Raw genomic sequence first — 25,714 nt, forward strand, 5'->3', positions numbered from 1 at the left:
TAGAGATAACACCTTCATCATAGGGTTATAAATACAAAATGCTATAACAGTCATAAAACCATCAAATATGCCAACAATGAGTCATGAATAGTAATAAAATTAATGAAAAAATCATGGAGAGTAGTTACAGCAGGATGGAAATTGGGCAGAATAACAAGGGATAAATTGGATACATCATCCACATAAAAATTTCACAATATCAGTAAAAGCTATAACATAGTAATGAAATTAAAGCATGGATTTTTTTTCATTTAAAAATTACTATTTCTAAGTATGATATATTATATCTTGTTTCTTTTTGTTATTTGTGTTTTCTTATTTTTATTTTTTAAACAAAGTGTGTTTGAATTGCTTTCACATATGCATTACACAAAATAGCATTCTCTGGATTTACAAGTGTGGAGAAACCATGTTTTTGTTATACACTGTGGGTGAGAAATTCGCATAACTTTGCATATGGTAGCTTAATGTTTTATGCACAGTATAAATTCAGCTTATTTGTAGACTTAGGAGTGAAAATTGAGTGTGCATAAGCCACAGTATGCTACAAAACATGTTTATCTAATTGTCCCCAGACAATTGGAAAACCATCTTTTCACTGGGGAGTTTAAAGAGTATCATCATGTCAGTGTACGTCATCTAGTGGTTTATGAAATTTAGATGTTATTTTCTTATTGTTTGTTATGAGAACTTTAAACAGTACTCAGTATCTTTCCCTCACTATCAGTCCAGGTTCTCATCATGTGACACTACTCAACTTTTGCCACAGTCTCAAAATGGATGTACCTATATGTCTGTTCTCCCCTCCACACACGCATTTACACCAAAAACACATTTCAGAACCAATCATAGCAATACCAGTAGTTTCTTCCTAAAATCTTGTATAGCTCTTGGCTAGCTTCCCTAAACTCAACTTGATCCTAATTTTCCAGCCTCATTTTTGAAAATCAGTGTACTAGATGCACACTGGGGTATTTGCCATTTCCCCATTGGACTTTAATGTCTCTGTTTTTCTATTCTATCCTTCTAGGCTTACTAACGGATCCTCCACATCCATCAATACTTCACCCATCTTTCAAAACTCAGCTTACATGTGATGACCTTTCTTCACTTCATCAAGTGTTCCCTTATTTACAGTCATCACCTTGTTCAAACTAGGCACACATTAAGTATTTTTGGAATATAAAATAAATACATGAGAAAATCTCTGACTTAATACCCTAAATCAGAATTAGTGATTTTAACCCTTCTCTCACTCTGTACCGGGCTGGTACTTCCTTTTAGAGGAGCAGGTTCTCCACTCAGACATAAACCAATGAATAGCATGATTGCCTCAGGCCCATTATAAAATACCTATGAAAACCTTAATTTTTCATCAGTACAGTGAGGATGTGAAGAGTACCTACCTCATCAGATTTTGTGAACACTGAGTAAGGTAATACATTCAAAGCAGCCAGTACAGAGCATAATTATTGCTTAGTAAAAACTAGTTGTTTGGAGTATAGTTGTTATTCTTACTGATGTTTCATCATGTTGAAGTTACATATTTATGCACACGTTAAATCTTTGAGGGCAGACATTTGTGGTTATGTTCCTCACCATTGTTAGAACCTTGCTTAGGAAAAATGTTTCTTATATTTTTATTAAAGTCAATTTTATCTCTATTGAATATAAATTGCTTCTGAATACAAATTGCTTCCAAGATCACTTGGGCGTTGATTGTAGCAGTTGAACAGAATTGTAGCTACAAAGCTGAAGAGCCCTAGATATAAATGTTAAGCCTCCATTATCTCCTACTATTCCCCCAAATCTATTTAATAAATAAAACCTTTATTCCAGAACTTCTGGTTTTCTCATTATGTCTTTCCTTTTCACCTCAGTGCTATGCTCATCACCTCACGCTGATTCACAGCACCAGCCTTTGCTCTTTCTATTTCCCCAGCTCGCATCACGCCCAAATTGACCACATGTGGTAAGCCTGGAGCAGCTGAGAGCCATGAGGAACCTAGACCAGAGGCCATTACACTAGAGCAAGGGGAGTGTCCTCAGATGTGAAAAACAGGTGACACTATCTGCTTAAAAGCTACCACAAGGTATCTTCTTAGTGTGCCACCAGTTACCTTACATAGCATATTTTCTAATAGTAACTAAATTTATAAAATTATAAAGCTAAATATAGGTTCTTCCTGGTTAAAATTAAGTACCAACAAAACTAGAAAGCAAATACAATTGAAATTAGCAATAGCAAAGCAATGGGACAATAATATCTTTGTGTATCTTGAAAAGTAAATACCTTCTTACAATATGAATGTGGTTCTAGTGACCAGAAGCTAGTCTTTGAAGCGAGCAGTTCTACCTTCCTTTGTGCTCTGGGGTAATTTACTTTTCTCTTTTTGAACCACAGCAAGATCTTCCTTCACACAGCCCACTCTGACCTCATTTTGGCCTTTACTTGGCAGGAAGACAGTGTTTGCATGTCAACTCAACCTTTGTTTCCTTCTTATTAGCCCAAGAAAATTAAAGGTATATCCTTGGCACTCACATGCTTATAAGCCTTAAGCAAACATGAGCACTAAAATCTTAAGATTTTTACATGATTATGAGGTAGTTATCCAAATAATTTAGAACGGACTTGTATCATTTCCTCAGGTTATCATCAAAGTGAACAATCATGATTTAAAACAAATCTACAAGATAGCTTGCTGAGGCCTATTTGAAACACACTCCAAGAGGAGGTAAACATATTCTGATTTGTGGAAATTCAGTCTAAATTTATTTTGGTATTTTCCCCAAGTTTCAAATATATTAAAGTAATGCCTTCCTTCTCACCTATATATCCAAGCTGTATTTCCACTACCTTAAACCTTGGTTCCAAATGAAGTAATTTAGGCAAGAAGACAAAGAGATAAAGGAAGAAAAACAGAACTAGAGTTCAAGGGCAAAGAAAGGGTGATGAAGAGGAAGAACAAAAGAGAAGATGAAAACCGCCCAAACAGGTGAGCAGGCAATGGGGTTTAGCACTACTCTTTGTGTTTTTTGAAAAATGTAATATTGATAACAAACAAATTAGAGTTTTTATAAACAGAAACTTCCTTTTGAAATAGATTATATAGGGAATGAGTGCAAAGCAATCAATCAAAAAGGGCACAGTAAGAGAAAGATTTAAGTTGGAGTACATACCTCCAGTGACAGATTAGCTCCAATAAATATAAAGTCTTTGATCCAAACCAGCTACTCGTAGTTATGAAGAAAAGAAAAATATATATTGGTTAATGTGCTGTTTATGATTTAGTCCTTATGTCTGTATTGATTGTGAATGAAGATGTCACTCAGAAATTGAGTACTACGGATAATATAGTCTTTTAATAAGTAATTGATAATGACATCATTGCACCAATATGGCCTTAAGAAAACTGTTTAATTTTGTTCAAATTCTTTTTCTGGAACTAGGTGAACCAGATCTGACAAAACATGAAACTAAATACCCTGCAAGGTAAGAACTGAATGCTAACATTTCTGTTTTTTTCTGTCATTGTTCTTAGGAATAAAAAGTGATGAAATACTATGAGGGGGGAAAAAAGAAAACATTTTACAATTGAGCCAAATAAGTGTAGAGGGTAAAAGTGTATTAATCTCATAACTATGGTGTTTTCATACCCTATATTTAGAGCAAACAAGTCAAAATATAAAATGGTGATTTGAAATATTTTAAATAGGGCATAGGAGGTGCTGGTTTGGATTTTTGCTTCTCTCTCTCTCTTTCACCATTTGTGATTTTTTTTTTTTCCTAAACTTGTTTCTAATCATAACTTAGGTCCCCCTACTACCTCACTTGGCCACTAGTTCCGTTGATTTTGAGAAACAGCCTCACTGATAATATCTAGAGTTTAGAATGTGAATAGCTCACAAGAAATACATTGGTGAGCTGTTAAGGTCACAGAATTTATGAACTGTGATTCTTTTTCTCAAATACAAACAGCAAAGCATTTTAAAATTTCATCTGCAATATAAATGGTGGTATTGTTTATTCAGCATGGTAACTTGTACGGTCCACTTTCCAACATGATTCAAGTATTGAAAGATTAGGGAAGAAAAACCTAGAAACCATAATGGTCTTGCTCTAACCACACTCGGCTCAGGTTGAGAGTGCAAATGAGGGACACGCTGCCTCTGGTGGAAATGATGAAGCCGAGAAGAAATCACCAAGGAATCCTGACTTTTCCCACCTAACCTACTAACATAAGTGGGAAAAGTCAGACTCCAAGACATGATCTAAGAAAGATGGAATGATGTAACCAACCCTAAAACAACGCCTCATTGTTTTACCAAGATATCTAAATTTCTTAGCTTTAGCATTTCCTCTTAGAAATAAACTTGTACTCTATTGGACTCAATGACATAATACATTGAGAGAGATAACTCAATTGGAAAAAGTTAGATTAGATGTATAAATTAGTCGACAGAGCACTAGCTACCACTTAAGTAGTATTTGGCCCTGGAGACTGTTCCTAAGAGCATGTGATTCAAAGTTTTACATAAAAGCAAACTCTTATTCTTGGTGCAAGAGAAGAACCAGACAAAACATTTTATTTTATATCTTGATATATTAGTTGTCATTGTAGAAATGACCTTAGAGATAGCCATTAAGCTTCATTGCATTTCTTAATGTCCCTTTGGTTCTATCATAAATTGAGATCATGACATTATGAGAGTATTTATAGAGTTAATATTTTCCAGCTCTCATCTGGGTCCATCTTTCTTTAGATTTCCTTCCCAGTACAAGGAGGAGGCCCATTTAGAATCTGAGAAAACATCCAGACACTTCTTCGAAAAGCTATACTCCTCCTAAATTCATACATTTTTTTTAATTAACAGATGTAAATTTGAAAGGGAAATACCATATACTATAAGCCTTTTGGGAATATTCTGTCTCGTAAGGATGACTTACACTTTTCATTTGAATGGCATGGATGCTGGAAGCTTAAACACAAAACTCATCTGTACTCTAGCTCTGAACCATTCCTTCCGTGAACTCTGCATGCATTTCAATAATAAACACACACATGCGTATGGAGCATGTGACCTCACTGGCAGTTATCTGCAATGTCAAGTACCACTGGAGGATAACCAAGAATTGACTGACACATCTTATAGAACTGGAGTTAATTAATAGGTCTACCAATTCCCAATTGTACTACAGGAAACACAAACACAAAATCTGCTTAATACAGCAATAAATGACGTACTGTGTGTGGTCATAAGGCATTCAATATACAGCAAGAGTAGTTTTGGAATACAGTATTGCCATTAAAATGCTAGAGGAGCAAAATTGGGTCTATTTTCATAATTAGAAGACTAAAAAGGTTTTTTTTTTTTTTTTGCAAACTGTTCATCATTATTTAAAAGGAATTGCTAATTTCCTCGTATAAGATCTGAAGCTATTAAATGATGAAGGGAGTCTTGCTTTGTTTCAAAAGTGATGTCTTTACTTCTATGGCATCCAGCCATCTGGAATGGTAAGTCCATAATTTCTAACAATGGATTTCAACAATCTTGGGGACTCAATGTAAGACAAAGAGTTATTTTAAAGGAAGAGCACTGCAAAGAAAAAACTGGATGTTAAAATGTCCATGAAGTCATGATAAAAGCAAAAAGCAAAATGTCTTTTTTTGTATGATAAAATTATTTGTAATATGTAAAGGCTGGACAGAAGTTTAAAAAGGAAACTATTTCATTATTTTATGTAGAATGGGGCAGAAACAGCAAAGTATACATGCTACTTTACAACCAGAATATAGGAGAAAGATTTGTCTTGGTTCCCTCTGAAAATCCATCCTTGTAAATAAAAGTTACTAAATTCAAACTTCATGAGACCTTATGAACTCTTATCCAACAATCCTGGCCTCAGTCCTGATTGTTATTTTATTTCTTATTCATCCAATCTTTCCATTACCAGCATTATTTTCCTAACGGCATGAAGCACATATTGTCTCTTTTTTCTCAACTTCAAAAACAGCATAACTGTTTAAATCCGAGTGTAGTATTTTTAGTACCAATATAGATCAATTTAAAGCAGATTCTCTCTTAAGGCAGCTTAAGCATTGAAAATTAAATTTTATGTTGTCTAGACAAGCCATCGTGATAATATCTTTTCCAGAATTTCCTAGATTGACTGTCTAGACTGCTCCAAATTCCCCCAGGTAATTGCATAATCATTTTCCCTCCGACCCCCTAAACAGTCTGGAACAGCACCCCCCCATGTATAGCTGTCATGCAAATCAAGATCATTGAGCTTCTGAAGGAGGACTTCTCTCAAAGGTTCTGAGTTTTAGGATTTCAGGAAAATACTTGTACGTCAATATCCCACCTTAAGGAGATTGGATGGGAAGCTTTATTTATTTATTTCAGTGGAGGAAATGGCCTCCTCCATTTTCCTGGGTAAATGGCCTGGCTCCAGAAGCTGTACCTCTACATCCCCCCCACCCACCCATAAAGCAGCAATAAAGTAGTTGATGAGATGAGAAGGAAGGAACTTTGTTAACGAGCAACTTCAAAAAGAAAAAAAACAAACAAACTACATTTTGGGGAAAATGGTAAAAATACAGGAACAATATATGATATTTTAATTTAAATGGCCACCAAGATCATCTAAGCTTCAAATATAAAAATAGAAGAAATTAAGCTAAGTATAGAATGACCTGGCAACAATGAGAGCCGAGTGCAGTAACATACAACCTCTGATGAATGAGGTACATTTAACAGCAAGGTGGTAATTATTACCATAAAACCTGAAACAGGCTTTCAGCCTGAGATACACATTTCTATTTTAAAAATGCTAACCCACATTTTTTTTTTCAGTATGTACTACCTATTAGACAATGTTAAACTCTTACAACAACTGTATGAGGTAGAGACCATTCTCATTACCACTTTCTAGAGTAGAAACAAAGACACAAAGACAGTTAGTAGCTTGCTCCTTACCAAGCATCGAGTACTGAATTGAGGTTGGACCAAAGCCCTGCAGTGTGAGGCCAGGTGACACGCCTTTAACAATGACGGGATTAGAACTCCCTGAGTTTCTACAGCAAAAAATGTCAGTGGGTCATGCCCCGCTGGGAGGGTTGGAAGGCAGTTGGAGGTAATAAGTCAATTTCTCATTTAAAACATATGGACACTGAGAATCACAGAGGTTTGTTTTGTTTTTACGTATTATGAGACAGAGTCTCAGAGAGGTTAAGTAATTTCTCCAGTGCTCCACAGCTAGTAAGTTGTCGAACATGATCAGAAGCCAGATCTGTCCCTAAAGCCCATGTCTTTTCCACCAACCTGTGCTTGGAGCTCAGCTGTCCGGACCCCACTGTCTTATACAGCATGATGCCTGGCAGATGTGAAAAGTGCAACAGGACATGGGGAAAGTTCTCCAGAGCTGTCTCCAGTAAACAGAGAAGTGAGACCCAATTTTAGGGTGCCTGACTATAGGAAATAGCTGAGAAGGAAACAAAGAGGGAGAGATTTATCCAGAAGTTACTGAAAAGTTTAGTATGCAAAGTCTCCAGGACCCTGTGCAGGAAATTATTCCTAATTTCATCAATATGAAACAAGTAATTTAAGTGGAACTGCCCTTCCTTAAAGTTAATTTTTACTTAAAACTCTTGGGTATGTCAGCAAGAACAGTATGCATACTTGTAAAGGAAGGAAGAAGGATGCAGTGGGAGAAGAGGCTGATGAGGGCAAATGTCTACGCCGGTGAGACCTTGGTAAAGGGTTTTTATCTTCCCAGGATCATCAGGGAAGTCATAATAATTGTGTTCAGTCTAGAAACCACATAGCCTCGAAGGTGTCTTCTTATACAAAGAAGGCACAACACAAACTGTTTCGATTTCTAAGTCTTTGGGTTGAAAGAACATATTTGTAACACTTTTGTACCCCTTAAGAAAACATAGAGAAAGGCTCTAGAGTTTAAGTTATAAAGAAGTGGCTAACGTGTAAATTATATTTTATCTTTAGGATTCCAGAAATATTCTGGGAACAAATTCTTTATCTGTTGAGTATTTCTGAATTCCAGTTTGAAAGAAAACTCTGTCACAAATGATTTTCTCACCACATGAACACTTTTGTTCTTCTTAGGATTTTGTGCCAAAAATTATAAAAGGGCTTATAATTTAAGGCTATTGATAAATCCAATTCATGGAACTGCTTTCCTACTAGTAACTTTTCCTTTAAATACATCCCTAATTGCAAGTTGTACTTAAATTTACCTAACTTTAATTTCCTCACTAAATTTTCTCACCAAAACATCTTGTAGGAGTAACAGGCAAATAAACTTTTTCCTTTTTTATACTGACAAAATAATAGCCCAAAATATAAAAGCAAAGCCTAGCTAAGCAAGAACATAAATGTGAGTAATTTAGGTCAAACATGAGATCAGATCACTGTGCACATGTATGGCATCCTTTCTTAATCCCTGGGCAGAAGAAAACAACTGCGGTGGCAGACACTTCTGGCTAAGGATGGAAATGGAGGGGAAAGCTGGCAATATACAAATGAAGGAGAAAACAGTACACATTCAGCCTGCTGACATCTGCTGCACATGCAAAATGGATTGGACTCCGTAATCCAGAGCGAAAGCAAATGCTTTCTTCCTTCCTTCCTCCTGTTCCACAGTTATTGTTGAGTGATGGTCTCATTCTTTTTGCATTCACAGATTAAAATTAATAACAGCATCTGAATTCGAAGTAGGTCCCACTGAATAGCAACCAGAAGCTAAATGAACTGAAGAAATTAGTAATGAAGCATTTGAATAGGAAGGGGTCATGGACAAACACCGTTTTTTAAAAGCCAGCTTTACCTCAGGATGATGTCCAATTTCAATGTAGGTGCAAATTGGATGAAAAGCCCCCGTTCCACAGGCGTACAAGTGAGTCTGATTATAAGCCTTAAGCACCTTGATGAAATTAGCACATTCTTTCTGTAAAACAAAAGGAAAACCAGTGAGTTTTAGTGGTCAGCATGGCTGAAGTATCCTCTAGGGTGCTAGGCATGTTTGAACAGATTTCTTTTGTGTCCTTTCACATCATTTTTAGGGCTTATTATTCTATTGTTTGCTCACATTATTACATGAAATACAGAAGGTGTTTGCTTGCATTATTACATGAAATATAGAAGTTCTTATTTTTGGGGGGGTAAAATATAACATTCTCTTTAATGTTTTTATTAAAACTATTTATAATTTATTTACACAAAAGTGGAATAAAGTTATAGATAACCGATTATCATATGTGACTTTTCTAGAAATGAGGGAAACAGCAAATTATATGGTTAATTAATGAATTATTTAAATCATAACAATGGTGAAAATTTCAAAAGTCAGCTCTGAGTTTAATTTTGGAAAAGTAAATCAAAAATAAAAGGTAATACAACCTTCTATTAAATATGAATTTGAAACATCATTAGTAACTAATAATGATGGGTGACTGACTTTGAACTTCAGTAGTGCTGCTTACTAGTGAGCTTTACAGACCCTAAGAAGACAAAACCACCTTCTCTTGAAAAAGTCGTTTAACCCCCAAAGACAATTTGGGTATAAGATGAGATAGAGAAGGTGTTAGAGTCTGGAATGTCTATAGGCTGAAGGGTCTTTATTAGAGTGGCTATAATTAATAAATATTTTCATGCAGTTCACGTACATCCTAAACCCATACGTGGATCCCCCAGGTAAATAACAGCTACTTATAAGAGGGAATTATAGTCATATCTTATTATTATTTACAGAAGTTTAGACATTCCTGCCATTTTATTACCCAAATAAAATGTCACCTAAGAGATAAATGGACAGAGCTCTTTATATTTTTTCTATATACTCTATTATATCTGTAGATCCTGTGAAAGAAAATGTATTTCTACAAACAAATAGGAATCTTAGCCTTTTGTTCCTGTTAAGGAAAGATTTAGGGGGAAAAATCAGACAGTCAAAATATAAACTAGATAATTTTATTGCCAAAGAAATCCAGAGCAGAAAAGACATAATTTTTGCCAACTATTTTTAAATAGATGAGTCCATATCAATACTGTAAAAATAAAACAATGAAAAGAGAAATTCAAACTATCAAAATATTTTCAAATAAAATGTTATGGTCTATTAACCATACAGAAAATCTTAAAAATTAAATACATATAAGTAGAAAATATGAGTTTGTCATGGAATATACAATACCCATTTTTTAATATCCAATTGAGTATGCATATGGTAAACAATAATTACATTGAAAATTATTGTTATTGATCATAGACTTTCTTATACACATAGTTTTATGTTTTTGCCTATTAAACATTTATAAATAAGAGCCAAATATGTAACTAAAAATGCAGATAAAGATCAAAAGCAGACTATAGTGCAAGTAATGCTGGCAAACATAACAGTGGTTGGGTTTGTCCTTGCGCCTCTAAGTGTGTAACACTCCCAAAGCCACTCTCTACAACATGTGACTCTTCAAGTGAAAGCTCAGAATACATTTAGACTTACGTAGTCAGTTGGTGTTTATAACTGAGGTGTTACAATTATTTAAGTACATTTCCACATGACACTTGTATTCTGTGATTGTAGCTGATGATTTTGGTATTAACTTTATTGCCTCCATAAAATAAAGAGCAGACCAAATCTGAGAAGAATAATTGTTATTTAAATTCAAATACTTGCTTTCCATCATCACTGATTTTTCTAGGATGACATCTGAGGATGACCTATAAACATATCATCCCAAAGGTGAATTAGATCTTTTTAAGGAAAAATATGAAACTTGCCAGTTACGACTCCTCATGCTTTCTTATCATATGCTGAGTAGTTTGGGGGAGTAACTAAAATACACATCTAATTTCTCCCACTGTTTTACTACTTAGATCCTGAATCCTTCTTTTGTCTGGCAAGGCATTATAACATAGAAAATTAAGCACTGAAATCAACTGATTTTGCAAGTTTCTATGAAGAAAAATTTCCTAGCTTAAAGAGTACATGCATCTTATCCATGTACCACTTTGAACACGGTACATCTTAGACATAACCTTAGATAAGCTCAGATATAACCTAACTTCCAAGACTTCTAGTCACAAACTCCCCATTCTGTAGCAGTTTCTCCTCCTTCCCCAAGAGGATTAGGGCATGGATTCTTGGGCAGAGGAAAGAGGCTATGGACAGGGAAACATCTGATAAACTCATTTACAAATAAGACATTCATGAGTGTTACCCAAAGGACTTACCTTGTACTCTTAAGTAAATGCAGTCCTTTGGAAATAAGTCATTTTCAGGAAAATGTTTTATGGCACCTCTTTCTTTGAAACATGTAGGTGGTCACATACTCTGCTTTTACATAAAGACAGCTATCCATGACTGTGGACTCAATATTATAGCATTCAAGATTATAAACAACCAGTTCCAGCACCATATGTTGAAATTAAGAAACTGGATGTGTACACACATATGGGTAAGCAAACGAATATTCTAATAAACAGTAGTGGCACACCCAGATGGATGTATTGTTCATTTTAGAAAAGAACAGGGTTTTAGTTTGCCCACAGTCATACCTATAAAGATATGCAGGCAATTTAAAATACAAACCCAATTTCTCTAATCTCATTACTAACACCTAAGGGCATCCTAGAAATATGAGAATTTATTTTATTGCAGTTCTCTGCAATAAAGGAAAAAAAAGGAAGGGAATATTTCATGAGCATAGATACTTGTGCATACAAATGAAGGCTATGTCACTTCTACAACTGTTATGAATTCTAAGATCATAGAATCTGTGGGTTCTTATCTCATAGACTGGGTAACTGATTAGCAATAATTATTGACTGAAAAATTCTCAGGATTCTTGAGAACTATGGAATTGAGCCACACTGAATATCCTAATTTTATTTTGTTCTCTATTAACTGTCAAAGAAGCACCACTCTAATATGACAACTATTCCTCTACAGAGCTGCTGGAAAAAATCACAGGACTATAGTTGTGAAACCTGGCAAAGGGTTCTGCTGAGAACGTTGATAAGGATTCTATCTGTCCTACAAAGCAGCTAGACCCAGCCTACTGGCCTGAGGTCTGGAATGATTTTCCCAGTGAACTTTCCCAGGTGGCAGCAGGTTGTACTGTCTCCGTGCCTGGGGGCTAGCTCAACATTATTTTGAAGTGAAGGTTGATGCAAATAGAATGGAGAGAAATTTCTGGGGTTTAGAGAGCATGTTAAGACACTTGAACTGAAACAAAGAAATTGAATGAAATACTTTCAAAATTGGTTTAAAATAGCTGCAAGGAAACTCATCAATAACAACATAGGAAGAAACAGTGAATTAAAAGAACTGCACAGAGAAGAACCCAAAACTTGAAAGAGACATTGTGAGTAATGACTGTTCTTTAAATAGAAAACCTACATAAAAGAGTATCAATCCCTGTCATTCATTTGCCTTCATTCTCCAGCTTGTTGCTGCCAAGGTTTTTGAGTGTTCCAAACGGGATATTCATTTTATTTGGAAGCAGCCTGGACATTCCTCTAAAAAAAAAAAGGAAGCATGGCAGAAAAAGGAAACACACTTCACACATTTCTGCTCTAGGGAGACAGAAGAAGAGTGTTTCTGACCTTTTCTTGAACCATGACAATTCTTAAAACTCAGAATGTAATGTACTTTTTGGCATTCAACTACTGCACTGCTTTGCTCAGCACTGGTGGATTTACAACATAATAAAGAGAATGTAATCAGTTCAAAATGAATTCATTTTTCAAACCTGGATCCTTTTTGGAATTTAAGTTGATACACACAGACAAGTTTAGCCACGAGTTGGCTTCCCGAGAGTCAGGCAACCATACTGACCTCTTATTTTACTGAAATGTACTCCAGAACAACAGCATTATAAATTGTTAACTTAGCCTAGTAGTAAAAGTAAAGGCAGTTATAAACCAGCAAACCCAAGGCCACACCTGAGGAGCAATGATTCATCATCCTTAGTGACAAACCATTTACACTTATTTTTTAAGAGTTTCTAGTGCCTTCAGGTCAAATGTAGAGAGGAATTACACACAGAGATATTAGCCTGGAAAAATAACTTAGAAAGAAAATGTCTACCCCCAGAAAAAGATATAGAAGCCAAATGCACAGTGATTCAAAAACAAACATTACAAATATGCAGCACTGATTAGACTGTGTTACAAAGACTTTTCCCGGACAGTTACAAAAATAAAGTCCATCCATCTGTCAAAACAACTGCTCCATGCATGAAAATTAAAACAGCATAGAGGTGTTTTTAACTAACTTCCGATAATTACACTTTCTATAAAAGAATGTAATTTACCTTCAATTCCAATTACCTCCTTGCATGTTCTTAAATTATGGATGGAGCAGTGAAATTTTACTCTAAATAAAAGAAGAGAAAAGAGGAGAGAAGGCTGTGAAGATGAACAATCTATATTTAAATATATTCAGTTCATGATTAAATCAAACAACTTGTTCTAGTTCAAATATCAATCAGCTCAACATTAATGGATATAGTACAACATTGCCTCAGGTCAGTGAACATTCATTTAAAAAGGAAAAAAGTCTCTATCCCATCAGCAATTTATGTTGAAATATTTTAATGTATAATGTAGCAGCTGGGAAAGCAAAGGAAGCCTTTTCCTATCATGGTGGGTGGATACATTTCTGCATGAAAATCCATTAATAAGCTTAATTCCTGAAGTTAATCTGTTGACTTTCTTTTTCTCTGGTCAATTTATTTGGCAAGCTGGCTGAATACGAGAATCTTCGTGCCAAAGCAGTAATCCGTGAGATTGTTCCCGTCAATCACTTCATCCCTCTCTGTATTTAAGCTGTCCCATGCTTACCTAGCAATAATGTTTTGTCTTTTTTTCTTTTAACACTGTGCTATTACAGCTGTGATCAGATCATCCATAATCATGTCTTCCTAATACCTCAGCATTCACTAAAGGATGTTAGAAATCTCTTCTTCAAAGAGGCGTGCCTAATAGAACTAAGACTTAACTGTGTCCTATTTATAGTCTTAGCCATCTAATGTTGAATTTGTGACTTGGAACTTTTTAATATCCACCTGATGGAGTAGTAAGTAGCTTGTTCTGTCCGTCTGGGGAGACATTTTCCCCTTCCTCTTTAAGAAGAATGATGGCATAATCAAACCAGTGGACCTTTCCACTTCAATGTTTTGTTTTGTTTTGATTTCAGAGAATTTTTTTAAACATACTGATTCAACTAGGACAACTAAGATGGCATTACTTCATGGCTAGTTATTTAAGTATCTGAGTCTATTCATATTAACTGAACTATATCATCTTCAAATCCATGACAATTAGAAAAGAAATTTTAACTTGGTTTCAATGATGTGATAGACTAAATGAAGACTCCTGCCCAAGGATACCAAAACATTTTACTTAAATGCTCATTTCAATTAAGCATCCCATTTGACTGGTTTTTCACCTCTGGATTGACTATCTGTTTTGAAGTTCTAGAAATACTGATTAAGATTCTATAAACATTTTTTTTTCAAATTACTTGAAACCTTCAAACTTGGTCAAAATTATATGCCTAAGCACTACAGACCATGGTATTAGCAAAAGTTAGCCAATGTGATTCTCTTCTACTATTTAAAGGAGCTTTGAGCAATTTCACTTTGAAATGTCATATGGACCAGAGAAGCTGATAATGTCTACTTTTGGCTTATATTTTATTTTACATTGTGCTATCGATCTAATTAATTATTACATTTGTACCACTCACTGGAGTTATTTGATTGTGGGTGGTCCATACAATATGCACTTAGCATAACCTTTCTTCATCTCATATTCAAATGAATGCAAACAATTGTATATGCGAAACCAACCTGAATATTTTTTCCTGCCAAACCAGAACTATTAAGTAGTCAAAAACCTTACTCTGATTTCAATAATGACATTCTGTGGTTTCCAATATTATGCAAGGTTGTTGAATACTTAGTGTTCATGCCTTAAAGCAACTAAGTCAATGGTTTACACCAAGTAGGTAGATTTACAATCTAAAGAGATTTATTGTGGATAGAATTAGTTGGGCAAGGTTGTTGAATACTTAGTGCTCATGCCTTAAAGCAACTAAGTCAATGGTTTACACCAAGTAGGTAGATTTACAATCTAAAGAGATTTATTGTGGATAGAATTAGTTGGCATATTAATTCTAACATATATGCATTTATCATGAATGAATTTAATACTCAAATAAGGGAGATGAATTGCATCTTTAATCATATGAGATGTAGCTTTAAGGAAGGAGAAAAAAAATGAAATCCAGATTTTAGAGGAATGCTTTTTTAAAATTCGTATATACCTCTTTTCTACCCTCTGCCTTGTCTAATATCAAAAGTAAAAAAATTTTGGTTGAAGTCCTTAATGTCCAAAGTACTAAATGCTATTATATAATTAATTAATAATATAAAATGTTCTCTTAACATATATTCTAATAAATGGAGGCTCTTTAACCATTTACAATAATCCATTTAGACATATACTCCATATTTATAATATATGTGGATTACACACACATTTATAGGTATATATATTATGTATACACATGTTAATTTTAGAAATAATTTCTGAATACAGTTAAAAGTTTAAACTTTAGAATTTAAAAATTTGTTTATATTTATTAATATTTAATGAAAATGTTACTTATTCTTAGGTATGTATTTACATTTGAAAAGGTATTCTTGAAGAATTTAAGAAAAACATAGAATAAAAGTAATAAAATCAAAATGATAAAATAGAAATACCACGAAGGTAGTTACCTATACTAATCTGATGCTTTAAAAGTCAGTCAGACATGGGTTAGAATTATTAAAGCATCATTTTCCATTTGCTATGTGACTACAAGAAAGTTATTTAGGACTTCTGAGCCTCAGTTTCTTCAACAAAAATTGGTATTAATGACATATCTGTGTAAACTACATAGTATGATGCCTAGCACTTATTAACGGAAGAGTAACATCTTATTCTTTAAATAATCAATCATCCATTTATTGGTTAGAATATTTTCACGTCCGCTTAACTCTCACACCATTCCACACACTGTTCCATGACTTGGGCAAGAAGTCTATTATGAATTGTTCATTTCTTCTTAAGTACAGTTAAAAGAGGTTAAGCCCATAATTGGTGGTAATGAGAGGTGGATTTAATAAAATTGGTTTTGAATATTAATCTGTGCTCATTCCTGTTACAAAGGTGAGTTATATTTTGTTCATTAGAATTTTCATAAAATTCCAGTCCTCCAACAGTAAGGACTATAAATTATAAACTTATAATCACTCTTTTTATCAAAGTGGTAGATGGTATGAATCATTGTCACAGTCAAACAGCAAATATAGCAATTGTTTCTCAATAGCTGTGGCAGAATTGTGGTGTGTCGCTTAGGTAAGCTGGAACTACATCCTTTGAAAGGAAATGTGTATCTTATAACCAAAAAGGAGTCACATAAATGAGTTAATAAAAGAAATGATTTAGAATAATACCTAGTATACATAGTAAGCTTCAATAGATGTTAGCTATCATTATTACTAGTATTCTTTGAATATTGAATTTAAACTGTTATCAGTTTGCCTGTTATTTACCTCCAAGCAGAAATAAACATACACACATGAATGCACTTGAAAATTTATGCTCATTTCTGTGACATTTAATAAGAAGTCTTTCACTTGCTTTCATCAGGAATCAATTGTCTATATACCTAAAGTATCATCAAATTTCATCATGGAATCATACTTAAAAATGAATAAAGTCACCACAGTCTTTCATTTGTGAGGTCATCTAGGATGCCCACAAAAACTTATAATCAATATTATCAGGAACAGTAAAGGGTCTATGATTCTGCTCTACTTGTAAGATAACCAGCTACCCTGACACAGTTTTGCAAATGCTGGCAGAAGATATACAGCTCCTGAATCAGAGATAAATGACTTTATTATTTACAGAAATATCAGTAGTCAAAGTATCAGCATTTCTCATGCCAGTTACCCAAGCTCCAATTCCCACTGGGCAGTGAGAAGAGGGCCAAGTGACACCTGCACATGCAGTGAGGTGCATTACAGCAGAGGAACTCCTGGTTGAGGGAACCTGAACATTTTATAGTAGGCATAAGCATCCTGGCCATTACATTTTGAGGAAGATGTTATGTTCATTGTACTTGCAGGTGAGCATAACTGCCAGTTGGTCTGAGGGAGACACTGTCTCTATTTCTCAAGGTTATTTGAAAAGTAGCCTTTTGCTTAAGAGTGCCTCTGTTCATCAGATATGCAGAAGTGTGAGAGATCCATGAAAAATTATCTCCCAACAAGTAAACAACAGGGTTTTGAGATTTAATGAAACCTTATGATTTTTATAGAATCAGAAGGTAATTCTAATTATCCATTCAGAGTTTTAACATGCCTTGAAGTCCCTAAAATAAAATTTAAAAAATTAAGTTGATGTCAACTTTGACCTTTGAAAAAGTAAATGAAATTCAAGGACTAACATGCATTTTAGACTGTACTGCAACTTCAGATGAATGTGTAGCTTCAAATTCTCAGTTGCATTCACTTGGCAAAAATTAGTGTTGTTGAGGTCCTGCAATTTGAGTCATGATAAATTTGACAGACATGTAATAATATATCATATGTTAAAAATGAATAACAACTAAAGACAAAAATATAAAAATAAATCTCTCAAGAACTGCAAAAATGTCCCAAAATTCAGGTGCATGATACTGCACTTTGAAATGTATCCAACAATAGCAATTTTATGAGAATCTGGGTTTTTTTGTTCATCTCAGATGGTTGAAATTTTGATTTCCAACGATGTTCAAAATATTTCTAATAGTCATACGGTTGCCATTTGGTTTTACTGAAACTTAGTACAAAGAGAGATGGTTTAGTAGGATAAACAAAGAAGATTCAGAGAGCTATTGATTCGAAACAGATTCTTTTACCAGCTTAGCATGTATTCAGTTTTCATTTGCAAAACAGGGTCAAGGAAGTTAATCCCTCAATAGAAATGTTATTGTGAATACAAAGTGGATTTTAAGCACCAGAAAAATATAAAAAATAAAAGTAAATGCGGCTAATAGCAGTCAGAATAGAGATATCTGGATTGCATTTATGTCCTTATTGAGGGTATCTGTACAATAATATATATCATGTAATTTTTTTTTTTAATTACAACTCTCAAGTAACAACAATGGAAAAGTTCATGAGCATTTCACTCCTCTAATATAAAAATATCATAACAATGTAAATGTTTAGAACTTACAACACCAAGAAAAGAAGACAATGGTAGTATATATATCCTGCATATTCACTTCTGGAAAAAAATAAGTTTGATTAATCTTATTGTCAGAAATGCCACTATCAGCAGCCTAAGGCACGTTCGTATTCTCTCTCTCTTTTTCTCTCCATCTATGTATATATGAAGAAAGAGAGAGACTATACATGTCTTAGGCTGTAGATTCCCTCTTACCACCAAGACCTTTTATTGTGGACTAGCTGCTCAAATCCCAGCAGCTGATTTAATATATATGTATGATGCAAAACTGAGCTGTGAGAAATGATGGTTTGTATCTTCCCAGCTGCCTGGGAGAATGGGGAATACTTTCTGTATAATGCTACACTTAGTGACACAGGAACTCTGTAGGTTCAATCAAGTGGCATATCCTGACTTGCCGGGTGGCTGTACCATGTTGACCATCTTAACCGGACTTAAAAATGACCTACTCTCAAGATACATAAAAATAACCAGTGCCTTTGTCCTGCTTTTCCTGTTGTATTCTTGCATCTGAATCTAATACCAACAAGACAGCACTTCCTCCAGGATGGTTTGTTTAAAGGAGATTTACTTCCAGAGGACATTTAGAGAAAACACTAAAACCAGTAGGAAAAGGGTAAACTTGGGTTCTAGAAACCACGGAGAGCACTCAAGAAGGCTGTTAGTTTACTTTTCTATAAATGTTCAGGTCAGTTCCTATTTTGGTTACAATTCTATCTTGAAGTCCTGATGGCTGCAAAAACCACTCAAGGCCTCATTCATGTGGTTTTGAGCATCACAAGAGGTCTTTGAAAGGAATTATTGTCCATCAGTCACAGCTGACTATTATTTACTCAAGATACAGTGCAGAATTTCCTTCAAACTGTCCATGTATCACTTCACAAATATGGTGTTGAATGAAAATTTAAAAAAACCAAAAAACCAAAAACCTCTTTACCCTTAATCTTTCTTTTTAAGTGGTTATTCAAGAAATTTTTGGTAAAAATACTAATTCTATTTTTTATGTTTATCAAGGAAGAAATGTTACAATCCCAATAAATCAACTATTTGCTATTTTCTAAAATCATATATTAAGAAAGAAAAAAAATGCATCTGTATGTTAAAGTCCAAACATAACCAATAAATGCCATGTATCCTATTTAAATTAGTTATGTAAATTGAGATACATAAGTGAGGTCTCCTGAAAAGTAAAATAAATTTTAATAAAATGCATTCCAAATGCACAAAATGTATTTTGCATAACAGTCAATGAAAAGCAATATTAAAGGAATAAGATGGGTTACCAGAAAAATAGTACAAAATATATTTTATTATTTAAATATACTTTAGTGTTTGGTGTTTAGTGTTAAGAGCTAAAGGAAAAATACATTTTTCTTTGAACTAAAATATATGGAAATTGCTGTGTTTTCCCTTCATTAAATAAGTGTTAACAAAGAAAAATAAAAATTCACAATGACTGAATTGATTTAACGTAGAATGTAGAGGAATAACAAAAGCATGAGGTTACATTAATTAGCTGGCTTAAGATCTGTATGACTAATATTGCCATACTGTTAAACTTTGAAAAATTTACATCTTTTAATGCACACATAATTACCTATTTCTAACATAATATATAAGACATAATTTATAAGTTTGCAGAATCCTCATTACAAGGTGTTATGAAATAATCAGGTGCCGTTAATACCCTGTATCAGACTTAGCAAACACCGTATGTTTTAGCTCTTTTTAATTTAGTTCTATCAAACCCATAAGCATTTTCAGTAAGCCTGAAAAATACAATAAAGTTGCTTTTCTTAGAGAGGAAACCTCTGAGGTCATGATTAGGGTTATTCATAGGGCATTGTGGGGATCTTGACTTTACTGCAGCTGCTGCTGTGTTTGGGCTATCACCAGAATCCCTCAGTGTTCAGTACGTATAGCAGAGCAGGAGTGGGAGATGGAGGGAAGGGAAGGGGAGGGGAGGGGAGGGGAGAGGAGGGAAGGGAAGGGAAGGGAAGGGGAGGGGAGGGGAGAGGAGGGAAGGGAAGGGGAGGGGAGGGGAGAGGAGGGAAGGGAAGGGGAGGGGAGGGGAGAGGAGGGAAGGGAAGGGGAGGGGAGGGGAGAGGAGGGAAGGGAAGGGGAGGGGAGGGGAGAGGAGGGAAGGGAAGGGGAGGGGAGGGGAGAGGAGGGAAAGGAAGGGGAGGGGAGGGGAGAGGAGGGAAGGGAAGGGGAGGGGAGGGGAGAGGAGGGGAGGGAAGGGGAGGGGAGAGGAGGGGAGGGAAGGGAAGGGGAGGGGAGGGGAGGGGAGGGGAAGGGAGGGGAGGGGAGGGGAAGAGGGAGAAGAGCAGGGGAGGCAAGGCGAGAGGCATAGAAGATAAGGGAAATGTACTGAGGTGAATTTTGGAAACCACAAACACAAAAGAATATCTTCTATCTTAGCAACTGAAATATGCTCAGTACTTGGCTCAGTGTTTTTTATAAAATCCAGATAAGTTGTCAGATAAGTATGGTTATTATCTTCAGTGTTCAGATGGAATTGAATTCAGAACAGTTCCACACTACAGTGGTCATGTTCATTAGAGAGGACCAAACAAATTTCATTAATGATGTTTTCACTTAGAAATTGTCTAAGCAACTCTGTTACATATACTAATAGTTAATTTTGTATCATGCATTACAGTCTATGTAATAATTTCATTTGTGATTGAGTCTTACAAGAATGTCACGAGCTGGTTATTATTACATCCACACGCTTAAAAAGACCAGAATAGGTAAGGTATTTATTTGAATCTCTACTGCTTATTATCTGTGTGTTAATAGCTAAGTTCAAATCCATACATGCCACACAACACCAAAAACTTCAGCAGAGGCACAAAAATTTTGATCTTGACTTCTAGCATAGTACTCAAAATGTTCCAAAATTTTTGAATGAAACAATTCTGAATGAATATGCTGAATCATTATATTTCTTAAGAAAACGGAGGTAATGATACCCACTTGACAAAATTATTGTTAAAACTACATATATAAAATACTATTTAAATTATCAAAGTACTTGGCACAGGATAGAATTCTCAGTAATTCTAAGTTTCCATGTCTTCACCTGTTATACTTTAACAGAAAGAGAAAAAAAAAAAATCTGTTTTTAAAAGTCACAGCTGTATACAGGTAAAACCTCCATTTCTCTCCATCCTTAGTTATTATCACACTGAAGTCTTTCAACATAATTTGTTAATGGTAAATATAGCATTTTGATGTTAATAAATTTTTGTGTATTCAGTCATATTTCTTGCCTACATTTATGCAATATTACCTACTTCTAAATAATTTTCACAAAATCTATTGAACGTCTCTCTCACAACTGCAAAATATGTAATGTCCCATTTAATGGATAAGATACTAAAACCCCCCAAAAGTTAAGGTACTTGCTCAAGTAAAATTAATGAGTCAGTGGGGAATCAACATAAAATTCTTGACTTCTTTGGACTCCTACTTCATATTTCTTTCTATTTACTCCTTTTCAATCATCCCAACCTATGTATTAACCTGGGGTAGTATGAAATTTGATAGAACAGAATTTTTTGTCCACTTTCACATAATCAGAAAAATGTTTACTGTACTATGGTTTAATGTGACTTGTAATCACTATATTTAAATTGAAATTGTTAAGGATGAATTTCCCATGTTTGCTGTTATGTATTAATCATGGATGGGAGATACCTGTGCTTTGTGCACCATTATCTGCCTTCACTGTAGCCAACACTGCTACCAGATTGAGACATTCTTTTCCATGAACTCCGATTTCACTTCTAAATCCTTCTAAACATATACATCATCTTAGGCAGCTGCTACCAATCAATCAGATTGTCCCTTGAGAATACCTATATGTCTATATACATACATACAAGTTGATTTATGTCTTTATGCACATAGAATAAATTTCTTCTAAATGCTAATATAGAGACAAAACTTTTAAACTTATTTCCTTGTGTTTTGGATCCAAAAATATCTGGTAAGACATAAAATAATACAAATTATATTTAAAATCCTGAATTCATGTTAATTTATTGATTTAAATGATTATAACTGCCTTTCATGATCTGTGCAGATCCTTGGCTATACTTCAAACCAGAGGCCCACTTAATTTTACTGACAAAGTTTACCTCAGGAAAAATGGCCTCTACCTACTAACAGTGGTAAAACCATTGTAGGGACTGCTTACCATTCACTCATCTTTTGTCCGTAGTACCCAGGACAATGTCTGTTGCATAGTCATTTCTCAATCCATATTTATTTAAGGAATGAGTGCATGAAATGTGAGAAAGAAGGAGGGAAGGGAAGAGAGAAGTTCTAAGGGAGGAAGGAGAAAAAAGAAGAGATGTAAGAAGGAAAGAAAAGGAATAGAATGAAATGGAAAGAAGGAGGGGAATTTAATCATGATGACTCAGAAGAAGAAAAATTTCAATTCATTCAAAAGGAACTCAAGAGGAATTTACGTGAAAACAAATCTGCACAAATAAGTTGACTTATTGAGTATAAGTATATATGCTAAAAATGCACTTTGTTAATTACCTTTTGTGTATATAAATCATCAAAAGGAACGTTTTTGCTTTATTCAGGTGTATTGTCATTTTCTACCCACTTGCTTTACATAAGATTTTCAATGCTTTACATAAAAATGTCAATATTCAAAATCAAATATCATTAATTTGTTTCTAAGTCCAGAAGCAAAGAATGGTGTTTAATATAACACTGAACAAAAATTATGATAGAGTAATAAATTCCTTATGCAATTACTAAAATAACTTAGTAGATTGATACTTACCAGGATATCTTTTCCAGCCCACTTGCATTCATCCCTTCTGGTGTAAGACACTGGCCACACAATCTAAGGGCAGAGAAGAAACATTATTTTCTGCCAATTAAGTTTTCTAAGAGATCCAACCTTATAGTCTGTTAGAACAAGTGGAGCAACTGAGATAAAGAAAGTTCCATAAAGCATTATGTGGCAGGAACCTCTTAGTTTAGACTTTGCAGTGGCATCAGTTAATTGGCATGAACTTAACATCTTCCACTCTCTGTCTACCCATTAGGCTTTGCTGTATAAATGAAAGTTGAGCAACACAGAAATTTATGTAGTCAGTAGATTTAAGCAGTGTGCAATGGAAAGAATTGTAAGGCAGGTTGGGAAAGGGAGATCATCTTGAGACCACGTGAGAATCTAGTGAAGAGGGATAGAAATAAGCATAGAATGTGGCTTGCAGTCTTCTAAATGAATTGGTCTTTATCATAAAATAGTGATTTTGAAATTTTAACATCAGGTGCTCTGGATCCATTTCTGTAATTCAAATCTCAGCATGACATGCTAGAATGAGCAACTGATAGGGTTAGAAAAACCCATTTTAGAAAGGAATTTTTTTTTTTTTTTTTGGACAGGGAAAATAGGCAAGAGTAGCACTACACAATTTCAGGAGATAAAGGAGGAAATGAAGAAGCAAATAGATAGCTCTAAAAAAAAAAAATCACCTTCCCCACTGTAGGCAAAACTCAAACTAACTGTGTAATAACTGTATTTTCATCCCTGATATTTGGTCTTCATCTTTCCAAAGGTTCCTGTATTGTTTGAATACAGTGACAGTGGTAGATAAATCAAGTGACAGTGGTAGATAAATCAAGGCATGACTCATGGCTTAGAGGATTGTAGATGCATTTCCCTCAATAATATTAATTCAAATACCCTCATCTAAATTTTAATATAAAATTTTCCAGTCCCCTGAGCAATTCCCATGACTCCTATCTGTACTGGGGTAGAGCAATTTTAATTTTTTTTAATTCATCTTTCTTTTCTGGTAACATTAGTTAATTTCAGGGAAAAAAAAGTCATATGTAAAAGAAAAATCCAGAGATGATGGCAGTTAATCATCCATGTCTGCTAGAAAGCTTTTAGTCTCAAAATGACTGATTATCATTCATTTGGGAACCTCTAGATAATTCAGTATAAATGGTCATAAACTTGGGCAAAGGCTGTGATAGTCAATCTAGGGAATTAAAAAGCAAAATATAACACATTTATAAACAAGAATTTAGGACATATTGAAATAACCTATGATGACATGGCAAATGCATTTCAGGTCCATGTCACAATAAAAAGCCCTAAAAATTTTTGGACATGGATTTATTTTTAGCATTTGAAGCTCTTAATTTATGTATTCTTTTCCTTTTCAGGTACTTTTCTTTTCATGTGTATCTGTGTATGTAAAGTAAAACATACACAGGAGGAGGATCAAATATAAATTTTCTCTGGGACACAAAAATAATATATAGAAGAGCTAAGATTTATTGACTGTCATATTCGGCTTTCCAGCTAGATTGTGAAAAATCACAGATTATTAAAACAGATAACTTTTTAAATTGAAAAGGGCAGGTTGTTTTCTCGTAGTCTCCTAGCTCTTGATTATCAGCATTGACACAACATGGGCCTCATTTTGCGATTTCTCTCTTATGACAAATATTAATAAAAAGTAATTTTGCTAATATTCACGCTAAATTCTCTCATATTTAGAGGGGTGTATACTCTCAACTTGTTAAAGATCAGGGTAAAAAAAAATTAGCTTAAAGATCTGGCATGAGTAAAATAAATTCTCGTGTAGAAAGTGCTCTTTTGGAAAGCAATTTAATAAGAATAACTATAAGTCAATGGAACAAATACATAAATTGTCCTTCCAATAGCATCTATTTCCATGAAGAATAATTCCTACCTTTTGGTTAGATTTGTTAACCTGTTGATATTTTTTCTTCTTGCTCAAAAACTTCTCAGTTAACAGTACCTAAATTTCTTACCCTAATATTCAGAGTGCTTCATGATCTATTTTAGACTTTCCCTTCTTTATGCTTCTATACATCTACCCATGGTAGCTCCTCTTACTCATTATCGAATAAGCATTTATGCCTTAAGGAAACTGAGCCCTTTACCAAGGCCAAGAATCTTTTCATGGTCCTTTCAAACCTGAGACTGTGTTTTTGTCTCTAACCGGGATTCGCCTAGTATTTACCTTTATGCTCATACATCTTTAGTATTATCTTGTAAGTTCCTCAAGAATTATTGATGACATACCCTAGTGCCCCCTATAGAGTTTATCACAGTAGTAGATGCTTAGGAAAAAGTTGTTGAATAACATTACACATAGGGTAAAAAGAGCACTAATAGACAATATAGACAAAGAGATATAATCCTTAAGTAAATTGTATTTACCCTTATAAACAGTGTGATATAATTAAAATTAAATAATATGTTGAAACGAATGCTTTAAAATTAGAACTATGTCTTCTATTATTAGAATAATGTTTTGAATCAAGAGTCTATAAGAAGAACACTATGACATTGGGCAAGTCACCTAACTTTTATTTAACCCATTATTTC

General features: G+C 34.4%; 1 protein-coding gene across 1 annotated transcript in view; it reads right to left on the reverse strand.

Moving 5' to 3' along the window:
* The window catches only part of SEMA3A (semaphorin 3A), a 226,535-nt gene that overhangs the window by 140,109 nt on the left and 60,712 nt on the right, over positions 1 to 25,714 (reverse strand). The window contains exons 3-4 of the mRNA XM_061197662.1: positions 23,120 to 23,182; positions 8,849 to 8,968 (exon numbers count right to left, since the gene is read on the reverse strand). Of these exons, the coding sequence (XP_061053645.1) occupies positions 8,849 to 8,968; positions 23,120 to 23,182 (183 nt within the window). The remainder of the gene's footprint in view (positions 1 to 8,848; positions 8,969 to 23,119; positions 23,183 to 25,714) is intronic.

The sequence above is a fragment of the Eubalaena glacialis genome, chromosome 8 (assembly GCF_028564815.1).
Source record: "Eubalaena glacialis isolate mEubGla1 chromosome 8, mEubGla1.1.hap2.+ XY, whole genome shotgun sequence".
In the NCBI taxonomy this organism is placed as follows: domain Eukaryota; kingdom Metazoa; phylum Chordata; class Mammalia; order Artiodactyla; family Balaenidae; genus Eubalaena; species Eubalaena glacialis.